At 52.4% G+C, this 21,036-nt stretch overlaps 1 protein-coding gene across 3 annotated transcripts in view; it reads left to right on the forward strand.

The window, feature by feature from the left end:
• Positions 1-4,964: 4,964 nt before the first annotated feature.
• CEP43 (centrosomal protein 43) overlaps positions 4,965-21,036 on the forward strand; it is a 30,622-nt gene continuing 14,550 nt past the window's right edge. Inside the window, exons 1-7 of one of the 3 annotated variants that reach the window (XM_047733590.1) lie at positions 4,967-5,156; positions 5,634-5,687; positions 9,411-9,465; positions 10,531-10,619; positions 11,063-11,200; positions 15,892-15,972; positions 18,336-18,395. In XM_047733590.1, the coding sequence (XP_047589546.1) occupies positions 5,055-5,156; positions 5,634-5,687; positions 9,411-9,465; positions 10,531-10,619; positions 11,063-11,200; positions 15,892-15,972; positions 18,336-18,395 (579 nt within the window). In that variant the 5' untranslated portion in view covers positions 4,967-5,054. Of the gene's footprint in view, positions 5,157-5,633; positions 5,688-9,410; positions 9,466-10,530; positions 10,620-11,062; positions 11,201-15,891; positions 15,973-18,335; positions 18,396-21,036 lie in introns of all 3 variants that reach the window. The other 2 variants (XM_047733591.1, XM_047733592.1) reach the window with 2 other exon arrangements.

Genomic DNA, 21,036 nt, shown 5'->3' on the forward strand with positions numbered 1-21,036 from the left:
CCCTTACTGATTTCTCTCTGCGGGGAACACAGCAGGGCACTGCTCCCGCCCCTCAGGCCTCCCTTCTCACTAGGGAGCATATTCACTCAGCTCTGTGCTTCCCGCTACTGATGGGGGGGGGCGTTAGGTACAGCTCCTCTCCCCCCTCCCTAACATCAGTCTGCCAACTTGGGCTGCATCATTGCATTCATGAGCTTTCTGAGCAGGATCTGATCTCAGGTACCCCTGCTGGGACCCAGCCGAGCTGCCCCAGTAATAGTAATGGTGATACACGTGTGCAGACCGAGTTCACGGATTGCGTGCACAGGGCTTAAATCACGGCTCACTGTAGACAGTAAATGACAACGTTTTAATGAAGACCCTCTGTGTCCGCCTACTGTCCGGGTATAACCGGTTCACCAGAGACATGTGCCTGCAGTCTCCAACTGACTTCTAGAGACTTCTATTCTCTTTTAAAAGATTTATTTATTATTTGTTTTTATTTGTGTGTGTGTGTGTGTGTGTGTGTGTGAGAGAGAGAGAGAGAAAGCGCGCCCGCGCAAGCAGGGGGAGCAGGGGAGGGAGAATCAGGCTCCCCGAGGAAGGCTCACCCAGCAGGCAGCCTGACACTGGACGGGGCTGGATCCCAGCACCCCTAGATCATGACCTGAGCCGAAGGCAGATGCTTAACTGATGGAACCACCCAGGGGCCCCTATTTATATTCTTTTCTTAGAAACAATTTAGAATAATTTAAGTTTATTACTTCTTTTATTACATGACAGGTGGCAGTATGTTCAAAGGATTTTGAGCTCCTCCATACAGAAGGGAATTAGGGAGTTTTTCTCCTTGATTGCCGATGAAATAATGGAATTTACACAGTAAATTTTGGCAAAGTTTGTTTGGAATTCCTGACCACTAGCCTTCCCCTCTGAGCTGAGTTCGGCCCGTCTTTCTCCTCCCTGGGCTAAGCCTCGCCTCCAGTGTCCTGCCTCTGACGCCCAGGCCTGCCCTTGACAGCAGGAACCGGAGCTCCTCTTCGTACACCTTCCACAGCCTGTGCTCAGCGCCCGGTGCTGGCCAGTGAGTCTCAGCCTGCCGTGCGGACATCCAGACCGGGTCTTCATCGCACACTCACACTCTTCCTTCCCCAAACAACCCACCATCACCTGCCTGGAACCTGCTCCCCCGCGTCTGCTGCTGATGCGAGCTCAGTTCCCTTCCTCAGTTTCCCCCACCAGCAGCTCTTGTCTCTGCCCCGCCTAACGTCCACCTTTGGTCATTTCTTCCCATTTCCTCTCATGTGTCCTGACTTTGACAGCTCGGATCCCACACTTGCCGGCCTGGGCCCTACTTCCGGCCCCTTCTCTCACTGGTGTTCACCTTCATGTCTGGAATGAGCTTGATTTCTGATTTAATGGTTTTCCTCAAGGCCAATCTCAGAAGCCAGCTTGTCATTAAGTCTTTTCTTGACATCAGGAAATAGATGGGATTTCCAACAAACTGTCTTATTTTATATTACGAAACTCTGTGAGGTAGGTGACCCCTTCACAGCTCAGGGTTGAAGCTTAGCGAGGTCTAGAGGCTTTGAGAACGAACCAGCTAGAAATCCTGGGCATTGGGAAGCCTCATGAATCCAAAGGTGCGCTGGTGAATGCTTAACAACTCGCTCCCTTAAAAAAAAAAAAAGCCCTAATTTGTAGCGTTTGCTCATCTCCACAGAGTTTCCTATCGTATGGGATTTCTAGCTGCACATGCCGTGTCCTGGGAGTTTCTGGCTGGCACGAGGAGTTTCTACACCACGCCCTAGGCTGCGAGTTGGCTGATTTGAACCTGTCATCTTCTTCCCTCAGCACCCTGATATCATTAAAAAAAAAACAAACCTGATTCCAGAATCTTTCAAATGACCGTTGCACCCATCTCTGTCTGATGCTAGAGAGATGGCCCAAAACAGTGTCCCCCTTCCACGTGCCCTCCCACCACTTTGTCCTACCAGCACAGCTGCTGTGCCCCAGGATTGCGGGCAGCCCCCATACAGTGGCCGCAGCCCCTTGCTGCCACATGGCGGGTAGACAATCTAGTTCCAGAGCCCCATCCCTGGGGAATGAGTCTGGACTAACCATCTTGGTTCGAGGGCCCAGAAGCAGACCATGAGACAAGGATTTGAATGTGAACAGTGTATTTCAGGGGGAAGCCTGGAAAACGGGACGGGGAGCGGGGCCACAGGACGGGGCAGGCAGGAAACAGGTAAAGGCTGTGCTGCCCAGCACTGGGGCTCAGACCTGAACCACGGAGGCTAGTGTGGAAACTTGTCCCACTGGGGAGCAAGCTGGGGGGGCCTCACGCACTCACGGCCAGAGGTGCTCTCAGGAGAGAGTGTTTCCCTGGGCCTTCAGGCCTTTTCCAAACACAGCCATAGCAGCCTCCTGTAGCTAGAAAAGCCAGCAGGCAAATCATCTCTGGTGTTGGCAGGTGGAGGTGGGCCCTGGGTGAAGGAAATGTTCATTTTGAAGGCATATGGGCTTTGCCTCACAGACCTGCTATGCCCCTAATGTTGGGAATGCTGGGATTGTTTTTCAGTCAATCAGGGAAGAAAATTTAAGAGATGTTAATTAAGGAAAGAATGTACATTCTTGACAGCATAAAAATAAGAATCAAACTGACAGCATTAGGGACAGTGGGAAGGGCATGGTGCGGGGAGAGGAGAGACACCAATGTGCTAATTTCCTCCCCTCCCATAGCAGGGACCCAACAGGCGATGCGTGGAATGGATGAATGATGATGTAGATGGACAATTTCAAGTCGCAAAATCCTCACCAGTAAAATTAACAGTAACATAATTTTAAGAAATGAAAGTTAGATGATACATTTTCATTCTTTGGAAGGCACCATTCATGGTTGATGAACGAAGATGTGGGAGTTCAGCGTTCAGAGTTATAATGAAAAGAAGCAGAAGAATGAAAACAAACTTAATGGTGGGCGGGTCTAGAGTGTAGGACCAGGGGAGGGATACGTGAGGGGGAAAGATGGGGACACTGTTACTTTCTTTTAATTTTTTCCCCTTTTCTCTGTATTTTTTTGATAGATTCCTCAAAAAATTTTATAAATACATAATGATAAATAATCCATTAGGACAATCAATTTTTTAAAAATTTTTGTTTTACTTCCAGGTGGTTAACGTTCAGTGTTGTATTAGTTTCAGGTGTATGATGTAGTGACTCAGCCTTTCACCGGGTGCTCATCATAAATGCATTTCGTCTGGATTTCTAAGTATCAGTGTGCACTACCTCTACAGCCAACAGAACAAATGCAAACCAACCCTCGTGTCCTTACGAAAAACTCGTTTTTGGAATGTCCTTCAACAGAATACCATGCAGGACTTAAAGAAGGAGATAGAATCTTCGTGTACAGACATCAAAAGGAGGTCAGGATTCGTTGAGTGAAATTAGTAAATCAAAAAGCAAGCGTGGGATGAAAATTATGGACGGGGAGAAGTACGTGTGCGTGGAGCACATTTCTATATAAGACTGTCTGGAAAGACATGTACCGATTTTAGCAGATGCTGCTAGAAGGGAGAAGAGCCGGCCAAGGCAGAAAACCTCCACTTTCTTCCCTTAGACAAGAATCTGCAGACCTCCCCGCCTCCCCACTGGCATTACAGGCACCTGGGCTGTGAGTAAGATTCCTAGGACCTACTGCAGGCGCAGGGCGGGCCCAGGAGAGGGTTCCAGAATCTCCACTTTTTCTTACTTAGCTTCCTCATAGAATGAGATTCCCTCCTTTTCCCAGCATGTTCTTGCAGAACTACTGAAACAGGCAGAGTGTAAGACACTCTACAGCAGCAGGCTGGACACCCGTTCTCCAGTGCAAACGTGCACGCCCTCTCCGTGTGCACGTGCACAAACTCACACACACCCATGTATTGTTAACCTCGACAGTAGAAGTCAGTTTTGTTTTGTTTTTTCCCAGCACACCGGGTTTACTTGGGAATAAGAACTGCAGTTTAGGACGTGCAGGCTATGCCCAAACCATGGGCAAGTCCCCCAAACAAAGGAGACGAAGTTATCTACGGAGAAAGAAATTGGAAGGGGTTGTTTTGAACCACAGCCCTTTGCAGAAAAGCAGAAGTTCGGGGTGGGCATGACTTCTGATTGGCTGACCTGCAGCTGCGGCGCACTTTTTGCGGGAGTTTTCTTGCTGGGGCCTGCAGGGGATGATGGTCCCGTGGACCCCTCTTCTCCCAAGATCGGTAACTGACCGCTGTTCCCATAATGGACACAGTACCCGCTTCGGCCGCGCGGTGCAGGCTCCGGGGCGCTCTCTCCCGGTGAGCCCGTGCGCGCGCGCGCGCGCACACACACACGCACACACACGCTCGCTCGCACGCACGGGCTCCATCGGTGAGCGTGCACACACGCACGTCTGCACGTGCCCGCTCGTGATGGGCGCACTCCCGCGCACGCACGCACGCACGCCTGTGTGTGCAGGCTGTAGCGCGGGCAGCGCGCGCGCACACACACCCGCGTGCACGTGCACACACTCCGAGAGCGCGTTGGAAACGGGGGGACAGCAGGCCGCTGCAGCGCGTCCGCAGGGGCAGCCGGCAGGTGCCTAGGACACACATCCTCCGCCGCCCGGTCCCGCCCGCCGGGGCTAGCTGAGTCGGCCTGGGCGTCCCTTTCGCCCCGTGGGAACGCGTCTGACGTTCACAGCACACAATTCATTTTGCGTGCGATGTGATACGATTTTAACAACGAGGCCCCGCAGGGCTGCGCAGCCCACCCCACCGCCGCCGCTCACACTCCCACCTCGCAGAGGCCAGCCGCGGACACCGGGCTCCGCCACAGCCGCAGCCGCAGCCCACGCCCCCACGGGCCAGGCCCCGCCCGAGCCCCCGCCCCCACGACGTCACGGCCCCGCCTCTCTGCGCTTCCCCTCGGCCCCGCCCCCGACGTGAGGGCGGGCTGCGCGCCGGCGTGGGGGGGCGTGGTCTCGGCCGCGTCGCCGCGCCGCGTGCGGAATCTGCGGCGGCCGTTGGCCGTTGGCGCGGCTTGGGCGGTTGTCTTGGAGAAGCAAGATGGCGGCGACGGCGGCCGCGGTGGTGCCGGAGGAGGACACGGAGCTGCGGGACCTGCTGGTGCAGACGCTGGAGAACAGCGGCGTTCTGAACCGCATCAAGGTGGGCCGGGCGGACCGCGGGGATGCCGGCTGCGCCCGCGGGCCGCAGGGCCTGCGCGGACGGCGGGCGTCACAAAGGGTCGCGCGGGGCCGCGTCGGGCCGCGGGCGGGGGGCGGCTCCCTGCGGGGCCGGGTCTCGGGGACCGGGCCGCGCGGAGGCCGGGGGTGCGCTCCCGGGGTGCGGGGCCGGGGCCGGCTCGCGCCGCAGCTGCCGGGCGGTGACCGGCGTGGGGTCGCGGACGCGGGGCTGGGCGCTGGGAGCGGGCGGGGGCGGGCGGGGGAGGGCGGGGGCTCCCTGCTGGGGGTTCTCTGCGGGCGGGCGGGGGACACCCCGCGGCGCCTTCCCACCTCTCCGCCCCGGCCCGGCTCGTGGCCTCGGCTCTCAGACGGTGGGACGGCGCCTGTGGAACTTGGGTGCACGCCCGGGTCGTGGCCGTGGCCTTCAAACTACTTTTGTCCCTTCACCGTTTTTTAAAAGGCCGAACTCCGAGCAGCTGTGTTTTTAGCACTAGAAGAGCAAGAAAAAGTAGAGGTAGGAGATGCGCGACCTTCAAATGCCCACTCGTTTGTGTGTAATTTCCAGTACCTGCTCGTTCTCCTAAATACTGCGGGTACCGCTGTGGCCGGGGGTGGTTTCGGGCTACGAAGGACTGACTTCCCTACTGCTGGGCCAGAGGGGAGACTGTCCTCCTTTCGTCTGTATCTCAGAATTTCGGGGCGTCTAAGGGAGGTCGGGGTCCCAGTAGTGAACCCTAGCTGGTGTAGACGCCTGTCTGTAGGGGTCTGACGGGCAAGGTCACAGGCCCCGTGGAGGAAGGCTTCCGTGGTCAGTGCGTCTGCGGCAGGATCGCGGGAGCTGTCCTGTGTGGTGTGCCGGCGAATGCCACCGGTGGGGGGAATACCGCGCGCACCTCTTCTCCAACTAGCTGACCCCCAGTTGTCTTAAAGTCATGTGCCCTTTGTCACTGTCACAAGTCCAACCACTTCTTCGTGTCCGTGCGTTCAGTTTTTTCCTGTCCCTCAGGTCTTCCCATCCCGCTGACGTCGGCGAGAATTACCCCGTAACCAGGGGCTTCACCTTGCTCGAGCCCGTCCCTCTGATCGCCCGTCGCTTTAGACGTAGGCGCCTGCTTAACAGCATGAAGTGCTGCGGCGCTTGGCCCTTACCTGTTTGTCCGGCGTCCGCCTTCTCTCGGCCGCCTCTGTTCGGGCCTCGTCTGGGCCTCGTGCTCCGTCTGGGAAACCGCAGCTCCTCCGCCGCCAGCCACACTCACTCTGGGAAGAACCACGAGTGTCATTTCACTGAGCAGACTAAGTCCCCTCCTGCGTGTGCCACGTTGGTGCTGCGGCGGTCAGCCAGCGCCGGGTTGCTGTGGCCACTAACTGGCCGGCGCCTGCCTCGGTGAGGGTCCGAGCGGGCGGGGAGCCGTCTGCGCTCAGAGCTCTCACTTAGCTGCGCTGACCGCTACCTCTCCTGCCTCCTGCGCTCTCAGCAGCTGGCCCGGTGTCTCCTTCGCAGGGAAGTAGGAGCATGGGGTCCCCACTGTTTGCGTCTTCCCTGCGGCTCCATCACTCGGCTCGGAGAGAGCCGCCCTGCGTCCGTCCGCATCCTACCTCCTTCCGGCTTTGCTGCGGGGTTCTTCGTCTTGTCCAAGAATAGTCCCGTTCTCTGGGTTTTGCCTTCCAGGTGCTCTCAGCAGCTCAGCCGTTGGCTCGTCTTTGGCCTTGTCCTTGCTATTGGTCCTTCTCTTGAGCATAGAGACGTGTTTGTATCTCTCTCAAGGACAAAGCTCTTTTCCTTAACTCACGTTCTGCTTTTTTTTTTTTTTTAATATTTTATTTATTTATTGACAGATCACAAGTAGGCAGAGAGACAGGCAGAGAGAGAGGAGGAAGCAGGCTCCCTGCTGAGCAGAGAACCCCATGCGGGGCTCGATCCCAAGACCCTGGGATCATGACCTGAGCCGAAGGCAGAGGCTTTAACCCACTGAGCCACCCAGGCGCACCTCACGTTCTGCTTTTAATACCACTCGGATTTTCCCCCACAGTTGAATTTTGAAAGAATGTATATGTCTTATTTCTTATGTTCCAGGCACCCTTTAATACGTTAACATCTTAAATCCACTTAAATTCGCCTTAGATCTCCTACACCTGAGACATCCCTTTGCCGGGGTCAAGAAGAATCTCCTTATTGAGTATATTTTCCTTCTAACCTGTGTTCTTAACTTGGTTGTTCTTTGTGGCATTTGACATTCTTAATTCCTCTCTTCTTTCCTGAAAATCTCCCTGGATTTTGGGACTTTTTTCTTTCTCTTTTCTCTTTTGAGCACTCCTTGCTCTCTTTAGTGCCGTCTTTTCCCTCTACACCAGGCTTACATCCTTGGTGTACTATGCAGGGGCTCTCATTCTGTGTGTTCTCCCTGGATGACCTGGATTCTACCGCTGACTTCAGCCCTGAGTCCTTGACCCACCTTGTCAGCTTCAGACCCATCTGTGACCCTGTCTGCCGGACTGGTCTTGCTTCTGGGGACGGCGTTTTGCCCGAGCAAGAAATCTGAGAGTTGCCTGGACCTTGCTCTCTGCCCCAGTGGCAGCCCTGCGGCTGACCTGTGTGCGGAGGCCCTCCGCCACCTTCTTGTCCAGTGCTGAGCTGCTGCTGTTGCGGGTGGCTTCGCCCCTCCTCCTCTCCAGTCTCCTCTTTGCTCGTGTCACTTACCATCTTCCTGAAGTCCGTTCTCTGCAGTGCTCCGAGTTTGGCTGTTGATAATACACATCTGCTTTTGTTCCTCCTCTGTTTTTTCTTTAAATATTTCAGTTGACTCGGTGTCTTAAAATTCTGTAGACCAACCTACCAAGGTACCTTTGTGATCTTTCCCTGCCTTGTCTTTTTTTTTTTTTTTTTTAAAAACAACTTTATTGAGGTGCAACTGACCTATAATAAACCCAGTACACTTAAATGTGCAGTTTGTTACATTTTTTTAAAATATTTTATTTATTTGACAGAAAGAGAGAGAGAGATCACAAGTAGGCAGAGAGGCAGGCAGAGAGAGAGAGGGGGAAGCAGGCTCCCCGCTGAGCAGAGAGCCCCATGCAGGGCTCGATCCCAGGAACCTGAGATCATGACCGGAGCCGAAGGCAAAGGCCCAACCCACTGAGACACCCAGGTGCCCCAGTTTGTTACATTTTTAATGTTTATGCAACCTTGAAACAGGATAGTGCACTGTATCCTTGACCCTTGAAAGCTTCCTGAAACCCTTTGTGACACCCTCCCCCACCACACGCCCCAGGGCCACCATGTATTTAAGAGCCACACATGCAGGATCCTACTGCACAGACTCTCTTTTTTGATCTGGCTGCATTCAGCATAATGCATTTAAATTTGCCCATATTGTCCTTTGTGTTAATAGCTCATTCTGTCTTTCCCCATGTAGTGTGTGTTTTATGGATGTGTGACGGTTTGTTTAGTCATTCATCTGTTGATGAGCGTTTGGCTTGTTTCCAGTTTTCTGGTGTTCTAAATGGGCTTCAGTGAACCCTCACATACATGTCTTTGTTTAGACCTGTGCTTTTCTTGTGAGAAAATGCCTACAGATGGGTCCTATGGTAGGGGTACTAACTCTTTTAGAACATTACTAGACTCCTTTCCAAAGTGATCGCACCATTTACAATCCCAGCAGCAGAATGTGAGTCGTTATACCCATAATTCATTCGGTACACTTAAAGAAGCTCGAGTGAGCTGGAAGTATTTTTCCTGTTTTTATTCAAGTAAACGCAGAATGGCAGAGGTAAGTTGGTCTGTGCAGGACCCAAAGTCACGTCACGTGATGCTGACGAGCTGCGAATAGCAAGTGTGTAATTTGAGTCCTGCTCACAGTAAGCTATAAATGGAAGATAATCTATGATGACAGCATGTCACCGTGTATTTAGAATGATAAACACTTGTTTTGTAGGTAAATGTAACGCCATTTCACGTATGAGTAGCTGAAGGTCTAGCTTCTAAAGTCGTTTAATAAACAATTTGTGGAATATTTAAAAATTAAAAGTAAATGCACATTTTCATGTGTGGTTTCATTTTATTAGCTTTGAGATAATAAATAGCATCAAAGAATTCCTGTAGTAATCAATAGTTGTAGAGTGGGCTTAACCATTTTATGAGTGACCATATTTTACTATATCTCTGCCAAAAATTAAGTTTTAAATCACGTTTTGTAGTTTTTAGGATAAATGCATGACATACCATTTCATTTTTTAACAGAACAAAACTCCTCTAGTCAATGAGAGCCTGAGAAAGTTTTTAAGTACGAAAGACGGTAAGATGTTCAGTTTACTCTTTCTGATTTTGTCTGTCTGCGAATTTCCAAGTTCTATTTAGGAGAGATAAGGAGTTTCAGATTTTTTTTTTTACAATTTTATTTACTTATTAGAGAGAGAGCACATGAAGGGGGTTGGGAAGGGCAGAGGAGAGAGAGGGGCAGGCTCCCCTCCGAGGGGGACCCGACGCAGGGAGGTCGATCCCAGGACCCCGAGATCATGATGTGGAGCCGAAGGCAGACACTTAACCAGTTGAGCCACCCAGGCGCCCTGACAAGTTTCAGATATTTTTTGAATATCTGTGATTCTTACAGGTTCTCATTTTAAAATTGTCTTTCATTATGTAACTGTTAAGTTCTTTTGAATAGCCTTGGTCATAGGAAATTGTTGGTTAAAACCAGTTTGTTTGTTTTTTTAATTTTTTAATTTTTTTTAAGGTTTTATTTATTTATTTGACAGAGAGAGATCACAAGTAGGCAGAGAGGCAGGCAGAGAGAGAGAGGGAAGCAGCCTTCCTGCTGAGCAGAGATCCCGACACAGGGCTCGATCCCAGGACCCTGAGATCATGACCCGAGCCGAAGGCAGAGGTTTAACCCACTGAGCCCCCCAGGTGCCCTGTTTGTTTTTTTTAAAGATTTTATTTAGTTATTTGAGAGAGAGAGAGAGAGAGAGCGCGCATGAGGGGGAGGTCAGAGGGAGAAGCAGACTCCCCATGGAGCTGGGAGCCCAACATGGGACTTGATCCCGGGACCCCGGGATCATGACCTGAGCAGAAGGCAGTTGCTTAACCAACTGAGCCACCCGAGCGCCCCAAAACCAGTTTTAGTGTAAGAAGCAGAGTACTCTCACGCACCTATGGAATGTCCTTTTAGCACTAGTTAGCTTCACACGGTGCTAATGAAAACACGAGACTGAGATTTTCATTGCTGGGGTTCTTTGAAGATAAATTTATCATTTAAGCTTAGAAACCTCTCCTCTTCAGTTGCTGAGTTACCCTTAGCTGGTGGCGTTAGTGGAGGGGCTTCGGGCGCGCAGGTGTGCTCACCGCCTCTCCCGTTCCACAGGCCGGCTGGTGGCTAGTCTCGTTGCAGAGTTTCTCCAGTTTTTCCATCTTGACTTCACCTTGGCCGTTTTTCAACCCGAAACCAGCACAGTAAGAGTCATGATTCTTTTGCATCTATCTTTGAAACCGTCCTTGATACAAGTGCGTTCATTATAACCTGAAACTTAACAAAATTTGATGTGTTAGAGGGTCTTGCATATAGATTATTTCTTATAGTCGATGTTTCGTTTGTCTTAAAAGCCATCAGAGCTGTAGATGGCTGCTACCCACGCCGCTTCGTAGAATTTTGAGAGGAAGGTTTTGTAGAAATAATTGTTCTGATGTCAGACCGCATCCGTTCATGAAGACTTCGGATGCAGAGACTAGTTTAAAAGAAATCTATAATTTTTTAAATGGGCGTTTTATTCATTAGGAAAATGATCTCTCTGAGTTTAGAGATTTCTTTAATTCCCAAAATATTTTCCTTCAGTCTCTGAAAACCATTTGCATACTTCTGTGCACTCATATCTCGCTTGATGTGTCTTCTTCCCTAGTTTCAAAGTCTTGAAGGCCGAGAGAACTTGGCCCGAGATCTAGGTATTATCGAGGCAGAAGGTACTGTGGGCGGACCATTGTTACTGGAGGTGATCAGACGTTGTCAGCAGAAGGAGAGAGGGCCACCCAATGGGGAGGTAAGTATAATTCCAGCCTCTGTCATCTTTGTCAGTTTTAATTATTGGCTACTCAGGGTCGCCATGCAGAGTTCTGCATGCGTAGTGAATCGGAGTTTTTTTTTTTAATTTATTTTTTATTTTTATTTTTTAAAAGATTTTATTTATTTATTTATTTGACAGAGAGAGATCACAAGTAGGCAGAGAGGCAGGCAGAGAGAGAGGAGGAAGCAGGCTTCCTGCTGAGCAGAGAGCCCAATATGGGACTCGATCCCAGGACCCTAAGATCATGACCTGAGCCGAAGGCAGCGGCTTAACCCACTGAGCCACCCAGGCGCCCCGTGAATCGGAGTTTAAATGCAAAGAAGCTGTTCCTTCAAAACACAACAAAGCACACTTGGGTCATGCGAGCGCACGTGCTGATGACAGTTGGAGTCGTGTCGGCTGAGCCCGGTGCCATGCTTGTTTGCAGTTGGACACTCGGGAGCACTGGGGTCAGGGGTAGAGGGGGACGAGGCTGGCTTTGGCCATGCGGGCCCCTCGCGGCTCCCCCGGGTAGGATGGGGAGAGCGGCCGCCTTGTGGGCAGTGTGAGGCCGCACCAGGTAGGGCGCGTCAGGTGCCCGGACACTCGTTGGTTATTGTCTTGTTACCGTTTTAAACGTAACAGAGCTGAATCAGAGGCTAGTTAATCAATTTTTGAACTTAAGGGCTTTTTAAAAGACTTAGAGCTGTTGAAGCTGTTGATTGTGCTTAGTTTCTAAACATTTCCAAACTTCTGTTTTCTTGATTAGCTACTGCCTTTCTTGCTCCTCCCTTTTTAGAAACTTGCTAATAAGATGAAGTCTGATTTCTGGTTACAAATGTTAGTTTTGGGTAGAGATCCTGTTTCTCTGGCACCCGGTTAAACACGTGCTTTTAGTGACTTTTGTAAGTAAGAATGTGGGGGCTGCGCACTGCCTGGGCTCTGTGTGGGGTCTCAGAGCATGTTTTCTGTTAGAATCTGTTTTAACATCAGGGGAGCCTGACTGAGCACCCATTGCATAGAGGGCATAAGAAATAGGTGCTTGGAATGGAAAGATAAAATAGTTTGACGGGCCAGAAGAATTGAGAGTTATTAAAGATAAACGGTGTTCCCATAAGGAAATGCACATGGAAGTGATGGCTTATGACGGTGGAGGGAGTGTACAGTGAATGGTTCGTACCACACATTTTAGGAGTCAAATCAGTTTTAGTTAAAGGGGAGCAGTGGTTTTTCAAGTGGAAATTTTGTTAAACTCAGTCTTGGTGTGAGAGTAGAGGAGAGGACTGGGGAGGTGTTCTAAGGAGGCTATGGAGAGCTGCGGCCAGGAGCAGGGGCTGTGGCTGGGTGCTGGGCCGGGTGCTGGAGTGAGGGGCAGGGGGTGCAGCAGGGATGGGGCTCTGGGGTGGGGGGCACTGCAGTGGAAAGGGTGCATGGCAGGGGTGAGGGCACTGCAGTGGCTTTGGGTTCAGCTCTGCGGTGCCGGTGGCCCCTGTGCCCTGGTGTGCCCTCCCTTAGCTCAGGAGCAGGAGCGTGGGCTGAGCTAGGATGCTTGGGGTCACATCCTAGCTCTGCCGTGTCCTGTGTGTGACTCTCTGAAGTCACTTGACCTCCACGTGCTTTAGGTTGCTCACTCGTGACGTGGGGATGATGGAAGGAACGGCCTCGCGGGTGGCGGTGAGGCCCGCGGGGGGTCAGGGTCGGGAAGGTTCGGCGGCAGCGCTTCGTGTGTAGGACCCGCGGGCTTTGCCTTTGTCGTCTTTGGTGGTCGTTTTGGCCTCGTTACTGTTCGGTGACTCCCACGTCCAGCTTCGTCCTTCCCCAGCTCTTCCCCCCACCGACCCGCTGGACACTCCCTGGCACGTGCGCATCCTGGTGAGGAAACAGGCTCACTCTAGCGAAGCCCCAGTCGCAGGAGGTGAAACGTCTGCGTCCTCCCGGTTCCCGCTCTTGCTCCCGGTTTCTCTGCTTGTGTCGGTTGTGCTGCTGTGCCCCTGGTTTCGGTCCGCAGAGCTGCCCCTCTGCTCGCGCCCTTGGCCCGGTCCTGTCAGGGAGGAGTCTGTGTCGCCCGCGGCAGCAGCGCGCCGTGGAAGAAGGCAGGCTTGGTCGGCGCGGAGCTCCCCGTCTGCTGCTACACAGGCCCCGTCAGAGAGCTTGTCTAGTTGGCTTGGTTTGAAAACGAAAAGTCAGGAAATGTGTTCTTCGTGTGTCTTTCTGGCTGGTGGATCCGAAGCCGGCCCCGTCAGCCGGCCTGTTGCCAAGCTGGGTGTCTGCCAGACGGACACACGAGAAGACTTTTGTAACTTCAAGACGTCATGGTTTTACTTCTTGAAAGTTTGAAAACGAAATACCCACTCCTTGCTACGTTCCCCCTTAATATGGGGGTGTGTCGTTTTAACTGGTCGTGTGTCTCTGTACACACGAATCGATGGTCAGATTCGTTTTGAAAATAGGGAGCTCACAGTGTCCATCTTGGCTTTCCCGTCTTCACTAGCGTTTCCAACTTGGAGGGGGAAGCCTCTCCTTAGGTTGTATTAACCTCCTCTTCTGATGCTGGAGAAGAAAACTAGCTTTGGGTTCAGCCCGTTGAACTCAGTGATGCTTTCATGCAAAGGCGTTTGCAGACCACCGTAAGACTCAGGTTGCTGTGCCCCACGTCCTTTGCCGTGACTTTGAGTGGGTCTTGGAGGGCGTTGGGTGTCCCCCAGCACAGTGGGTCCCGGCACTGGGTTGTTGGCTCTGCGGCCCCGGTGGAGCCCCCTCGCTCCCCGCGAGTGCCTGCCGTTGCTCGGGTCCTGCTCCCCAGCACCTCTGCGGGCGCTGTCCGCGGTCAGTCTGCGCCCTTCACGCTCGCCGACTTCATCTTCGAGTCCAGCCCTTCGTCTCCTGCTCCGCTCTCTACAGACTGCCGTCACTGTGCAGTGGCAGCCAGCTGGCTCCCAGAGTCCTCGGCCTTGGTGTTGAGATCCAGTGTGATGTGGCGCCTCACCACCTTTCCGGTTTTATGCCTTTTTGTGAAATGTGGAACCTTGTGCTTCAGCCAGACTTGGTTCTACTTAAAAGTGGCTTTTGCTTTCTTGCCTTCCCCTCGTCTGCTCTCCACCGGAAATGGGGCACCGTCCTCACACCCAGCTGTGGAGTGTCCTCACTCACGGTCTCTCTTCCACTCTGCCTTCTGGGGTGGTTCCCTCTTTCTCCCTCTCTGCCAGCGGCTCTCAAAACTGAGGGCCTGGCTCTGCGCAGGTGTGGAAGCCGCCTGCGGTGGCCCGTTCCTCCCCATGTCATCCCCTGGCTGGGGACAAGGGCTTGGTCTCACCATTGTATCCTTTGCAGGGTCCAACCCAACCCAACAGGGATTCTTCTTTTTTCTTTTTTTAAAAGATTTGTTTATTTTAGAGGAAGCATACACGGTGGGAGGGGCAGAGGGAGAAAGAATCCCAGCAGACGCCCTGCTGAGGGGGAGCCTGACGAGGGGCCGGATCCCATGATCCTGAGATCATGACCTGAGCCGAAATCCAGCGTCTGGCGCTCAAGCCACGGAGCCACCCGGGCGCCCCCACAGGGATTCTGAACAGATCCTGTGTTCAGACTCGGTGGGAAGCTTTTGCAGACTTGTGCAGAGGAAGTACTCATTTGGAAGATGAATTTGTGAAGGTTAGAAGGTAAGATCGGGAGAAGGTCAAAGCCTAGAAGAAGTGAAATCTTCTGGAAAGCTAATCTAGATAGGACTGGTGGCAGTAAACACACACAAATGGGCAGATAAAGATTCCCCTTTAAAAGAAGAAGTGAAAAGACTCGATAAATTAATAAGATGGCAGAGGGTTGGGTCTCAGAGGATGACACGGGAGGAAGAAAAGTTTGCGACGGTGAAACGGGGTTTTCAGCCCAGGAGAAGAGGACGCCGTGCCAGAAGTCAGCGGCTGGAGGGGAGCCGTGGGTGTGGAGAGCCGCACGGGTCCTGTTCAAAGTGCTGGAGTCGTTGGTGGGATTTTCATATAAAATAGCCAACATTTGATATGCACGCGGTCACAGAGCTGCTAACGGGGTTGTGGCTGAATCTCAGGAGGTCATTTCCATCCAAGAAACGTTGAAACCTTTCTTCTTTGCGTTCAGCATAGTGCGGGGAAGGGACCAGCGGGTGCCCTGAAGGCGGTGGTTTTGTGATGCTGTGCGTGGGGCGCAGGGCCTTGCGGTGCGGTCCGTGCTCTGGGAGGTGAGAGGACAGCAGCCGGCGCAGAGGAGGAAGGCAGTAGGGGCCTTTGCAGAGTGTGCCATGTCCACGGACAGCCGCTGCTTGGGACTCTGGGCACAGTGGAGGAGGCAGCGGGGCCAGAGGGGGTGAGAGTAGGTGCATGGGAGTTCCGGGGCCGGCTGCCCCCCACGGCGGGGCCCCTAACGAGGGCTTCTCCGGGCACGCTCAGCCCAGCACGGAGCCTCCTGTTCGGGGTGACTGGGTCAGGTGTGTAGGTAATTAGAATCCAAGTGTGTTTTGTTTTGTTTTTGCTTGAATCTAATTGGTGAAAATCTAGTAAGAATATTTATATTATTTAGAAAGTTCAAAACACCAATATTGTATGGTGGTTTTAAATGCCAAAATTCTTAATAGTATATTAATAGTATATACTATTGAGGTTTAATAGTACATTTATGTTTTTCAAAATATGTTTTAATCTGAAACTGAAATATTTTAGGGTGCACTAGAGCTGTCCGATGTTCATTCTCCACCAAAGTCACCAGAAGGCAAAACCAGCGCTCACAGCAATCCCAGTAAGGTGAGTGGGCCGCGGGCACGAGGGCTTCTGCGCTCAGACTCCACGGGGCTCGGCTTTCCCTCCTGTCCTCCTTGTTGCCGGTTGTGTTTGTAACGCAGGTGCGGTGTACTTTCTTGATGTCGCGTTTCTCCCTTTAATGAAGCATGTATTTAACACACGCGTTCTGTTGGGAGTGTTCTGAATTTTGTGTCCTAGGAAGGAACGCACTGTTGAATCACGGAGTTGTGGGGTTTTGGGACTCATTTGGTACTTGGGAAATTTTCTTCCTTAGTTGGCAGAGGGATTTACTTTTCATTTATAAATCCTAGCTCTGGGATACTGGGTGCCTGATGGTTGTTCCAGAATATTACTATGTTGAACGTTAAAGACGGATGACCAGTTTAGAATTGTAAATCGTAATGGTTTTTTATATTAATGAGCTATTTGGAGGATTTATAATAAAACGTGTGTTCTCTGGGTATGTGTGTGTGTGTGGCTTATGGGTTGTTAAAATGAAGGCCTTCTGATGGCAGGAATTTGGTGAACTGGAGAAAAGTGGTGAGTGGAACACTGGAATTGAAAGTCCAGGGTCCCGGGAGCGGATCGAACGTGCCTGTTAGGGGACGTGTTGTCTCGGGCCTGGCTGCAGCGCCCTATGTGTTGGTACAGCCGAGCAGTCCTACTCGAGCATTGGTTGGGGCCAGGCGTGTTGTGATCATTGCCTTGACTCCCGTTTTGCAGGATGAGGGTGTGGCCCTGGAGCCCACTGTGTGAGCCTGCTGGTGTCGTGATTCGTGGCCACAGTGGGACCTCCGCAATGAGGTGACTTCTTGGGGGTTCCTCTCAGGTGCCTGGACTCACACACCAGTGAGCAGCCCCGTGGTTTTGTTACTGGGTCTTTGATGGTGTGGCTCCTTTTCATGTTTTCAATTTGGGAATCAAAGGATTTTATGCTTTATTTCCAGCCGAGGGAAGAGACCGTCATGCTGTTTGTAGCTGTCCCTTCGCTCCGAGATCTAGTTAGCCTTCTCTGTGGGGGGGGTTTCCCTCCATGCTCCTGGGAGGCTGTCACCATGGTTACAGAGAGATCAAGGTTGTGAGTAAATTTAAAAAGTCCCTTTAAGTGAGTTGTCAGATACAGGAGCCTCGGTAAAAAAGCTTTGCTTCCTGTGTGCATGTCTGGCTGTGATGGGGTGAACGTTAACGCACTTTCCAGAGGATCAGTCCCTGTAGCACTGGGCTGTTGGGAAGTTCTCTTTGTAGCAGATCGTTATTCTGGGAAGCAGAGCAGCAGCAGCAGGGACCTTCTGCACGGGGTGTGTCTTCAGGATGACACAGTAAAGTCTGATGTATTTTCTCTACGCAAATTTTATTTTCAAGATCTAAGACTATGATGAGAATCTTTTAAGTCAGTTAGGATCTGTTGCCTGAAACACAAGAGAAGTGCTGGTCGTTGTAGAGGTGGACTTGGAGAGCAGTGAGTTGTCCTCCAGCTGTGCCCCCGCGCGCTCCACCCCTGCTGGTTGCCGTGAGTGGCGGGGAGGCCCGTGGGGGGCAGTGGCCGACTTGTGGCAAGAGGAGGCCGCCTGGCGGCAGGGGAGCTGCAGTTCCGTGTAGTTCTGAGGTTGCGGATTGGGGTTTCAGCACTCTGCCCACCTTTTTCTTGCCAGCTGTCTGCCCTCTCTTGGTGGTCTTTGAATCATGGTGGGCTCTCAGGACACCTTGTCAGGCTGGGCGCCACGGAGAGCACTTGGGGCTGTGGGATGTTGTGGCCAAACCAAGGGTCCAGTCTGACCCACAGAAACCCGCTTTGTGTGCTCCCAAGTGAGGCGAGGTGAGGCCGGGGCAGCTCTTAGGGGAGGCTGCTCCAGAGGCCAGGCCTGGCTTTGCCACAGAGCACCGACTGGAGCGTGGTTCTGCCCATGGCGGCCGTGGGGGGGGCCGTGGGACCCAGTCTCTGCGAGGCACAGTAGTTAACGTGCCAGGTGAACCACGGGAGGAGAAGAGAGTTAAGGAACGAGAAAAAAAAATGTGGGTTTCGGAAAGGAACATATTGATTAGGTTTTCCATTCTTCAGAGCTTTTTTGTTTGTTTGTTTTTAAAGATTTTATTTATTTGAGAGAGAGAACAAGCGGGGGAGCGTCAGGGAGAGGGAGAAGCAGACTCTCCACGAGAAGGGACTCCCTTCCCCACCAGATTTGGGGCTCGATCCCAGGACCCTGGGAACATGACCTGAGCTGAAGGCAGATGCTTAACCCACTGAGCCACCCAGGCACCCCCTTGAGAGCTTTTCTAATAGGAAATTTTATTAGTTTGGTTATGGATTAGTTTCTTTGTAAAGATTTATATTTTTTAGTAAAATGTCATTTTATTCTCATGCTCAGATACCAAGGTATAAAGGACAAGGTAAGAAGAAGACAAGCGGGCAGAAGTCTGGTGCCAAGGTAACACGCTGAGGGGGCAGAGGGAAGAAGCAGCCGTGCCGAGGCAGACCGCCAGCTCTGCTGGCCTCCTGCGGGCCCCAGCCCCCTCCTGGCCCAGGGTGCGGTGCTCTGTGCCAGTGTCACTGTCTCCCGGCTGCGGTCAGCCTGTGATCAAGCCATGGGCCCTAAAACAAAGTAATTGGCCTTTTCGATTTTTACCCAGGTGAAAATCATACTGTGGGGTTTTCCAGATGTGCTGTCAGTTGGAGAATTCTGTGTTTTCTCAGCAGAATATGTATTTTCCTTTTGAGCAGACGGTTGTATATACGTATTCTTCGTGTTATGATTTTCATCTGAGGTAAATAGAGAAACTATTTTTTGGGTAGGTTTCAATTGATAAATTAAAGGCCAAACTTAGTTTCTTTCAAGACATTTTTGAGAGTGTTGAGCCTTTGGCTGCGTGTCCGAGCCCGCCCGTCGAGGAGCCTCCCTCGCAGCCCCGGCTCCCCGGGGACCCGCGGGGACGTGCAGGCCTGGGCCAGCTCTGGCCCTCGGCTGCCTCGTCTTCCTCCCCGAACGTGCCAGAAATCCACAAGCCAGTCGGTGCGCTGCTTTGAAAATTTAAATACTGCGGGTCTTAAAAGCGCGCATCACTCTGCTCGCACATGTTTGGAATAAGACACTTAACGTTTGGTGCCGGGAGAGTCTTCGGTTCTTCTGACCCTTGCTTGATGTGTAGCCTATGGAAGACCTTCAAAATTAAATGATTATTTTGTATTAAATTTTGTATTAAAAATACAATTTTTAAAGAAATTGTATTTGCTGCGGTAGCTGGCTTTAGTTCTAGTGGTCTCACTGGTGAGTCCCCGTTACTCTGTTTGTTCAGGTGTTACATGTTCCTGCCCGCGGAGACTCGGGAGGTTACTTAGCAAGCACGTGCGGCCCGTGTCCCGGCGGGAGCTGCTGGGTGCGGGGCTGCGGCGAGGCGGGTCCCCTGCGGGCCCCACTGCACTGGTGACGGTCTGATGGGGCGCCAAGACCCTCCTCCAGAAAGAGGACTGAGAATACGCTATGGCATATTTGTAAAGATACTTTGAATCAGTTTCTCGGACTTTTTAGGAAAGTTAAAAGCGTACCTCATGGCCTTTCATTTTTATCGTTTATTGGTTCCAACTTTTGGGAGGCTCTGGATCTTCTGAACCAAAACACGTTCAAAGATGAATTGTCACTTTGCACCCCGCGGCCATGTGGCCCAGACTTCTCCCTCCCTCTGCAGGGGCGGGCCTCAGGGGCGCTGACCTCGGGGGCTGAGGGATCCGGACGGGCCCTGCCCTGGCTCGTGGGCTCGCGGTCTGGCCTCTCTCGGTTCGTTTCTTGTATTTTTGACCCAAGAGCCCGAGTCACCTTGAAGCCTTCCCCTTCTCCTTCCTTGCTCTCGTCCGGAGGTGCCTTTCCCAGTGTGCACTGTGGCCGCGCGTCCGGCCGCTGGTGAGCCCGGAGCCAGTGCCTTCGGCCACGCTGCTCGGCCCAGTTGCCGTGCGGTCCCTGGGGCCACAGCATTCTCCGCGTTGGGGGTTCCCCACGCCGGGCTGCCTGTGGCCGCGGGGCTGTGCTCGGGGGCGCGGTGGCGTGGCCGGCTGTGCGGGCTCTCGCGGGTGACCCTGCCTGCCGGGCGCCCGGTGCGCCGTCCAGGGGCCTCCTTACGTGTCGCGTTCCGGAAGGCAACCCTGGGCTCTCAGAGAGGTGCTGCTCGTGTTTAGAAATGAACTGTAAAGAGCATTCGTGTGTGTGCATGTGTGTGCGTGCGTGTGCGTGTGAGTAGGTGGTTGGCACTTGCTGTCATCATCCTGTAGCACACACAGCAACGTACAGGGCTGGAGGGAACCTAGGTTGGGAGCGAAGCCCGGTTCCAGGGCTGCTGCTTGTTACCATGGGGACACGGCACCCGCCATCGTGGGCGTCGGAGGCCACAGCGGCGGGGAAGCATTCCCTGTGGGTGTTTCTTGAAACTTCCCGACCGTATGGGACACTCCCGCCGAGCTGGCCTCCAGACTGCTCTGCTTCCTCACAGAGACTTTTTCTTCTGCCGGACGTGGGGCCGGTCGTCTGAGGGAGGACAGTGCCCGTCGCACAGGACAGCAGGCATCTGGTAGGGCCACTAACGTCGGCCGGCTATTTAAGAGTTAGATGTTGCTTGTTTTTTTTTTTAAGATTTTATTTATTTATTTGACAGAGATCACAGGCAGAGAGGCAGGCAGAGAAAGAGGAGGAAGCAGGCTCCTTGCTAAGCAGAGAGCCCTATGCGGGGCTCGATCCCAGGACCCTGGGGATCATGACCTGAGCTGAAGGCAGAGACTTTAGCCCACTGAGCCACCCAGGCGCCCCTAGATGTTTCTTGTTTTAATACTTAGACTCAGGTGCTCTTTGTATTATGGAACATAAGAGGAAAGATCATCCTTTTCGTGATTGGGTCTCAGGTGTTTCAAACTAGTACCTGTTGAGGTAGTTTTTGCTTCAAGTTCCTAAAAAAAGGACTTTTTTTATTTGTTGTTCCTGGTTTTTAAAATTCTGGCCTAAGTCCCGCTGATGCTGATGAGGGCCGTGATGCAGACCTCGCAGTAAGTGTGTTGCGGGCAGGGGGTGCACATTTGTGGGTCTTTCT

The sequence above is a fragment of the Lutra lutra genome, chromosome 6 (assembly GCF_902655055.1).
Source record: "Lutra lutra chromosome 6, mLutLut1.2, whole genome shotgun sequence".
NCBI classification, from domain to species: domain Eukaryota; kingdom Metazoa; phylum Chordata; class Mammalia; order Carnivora; family Mustelidae; genus Lutra; species Lutra lutra.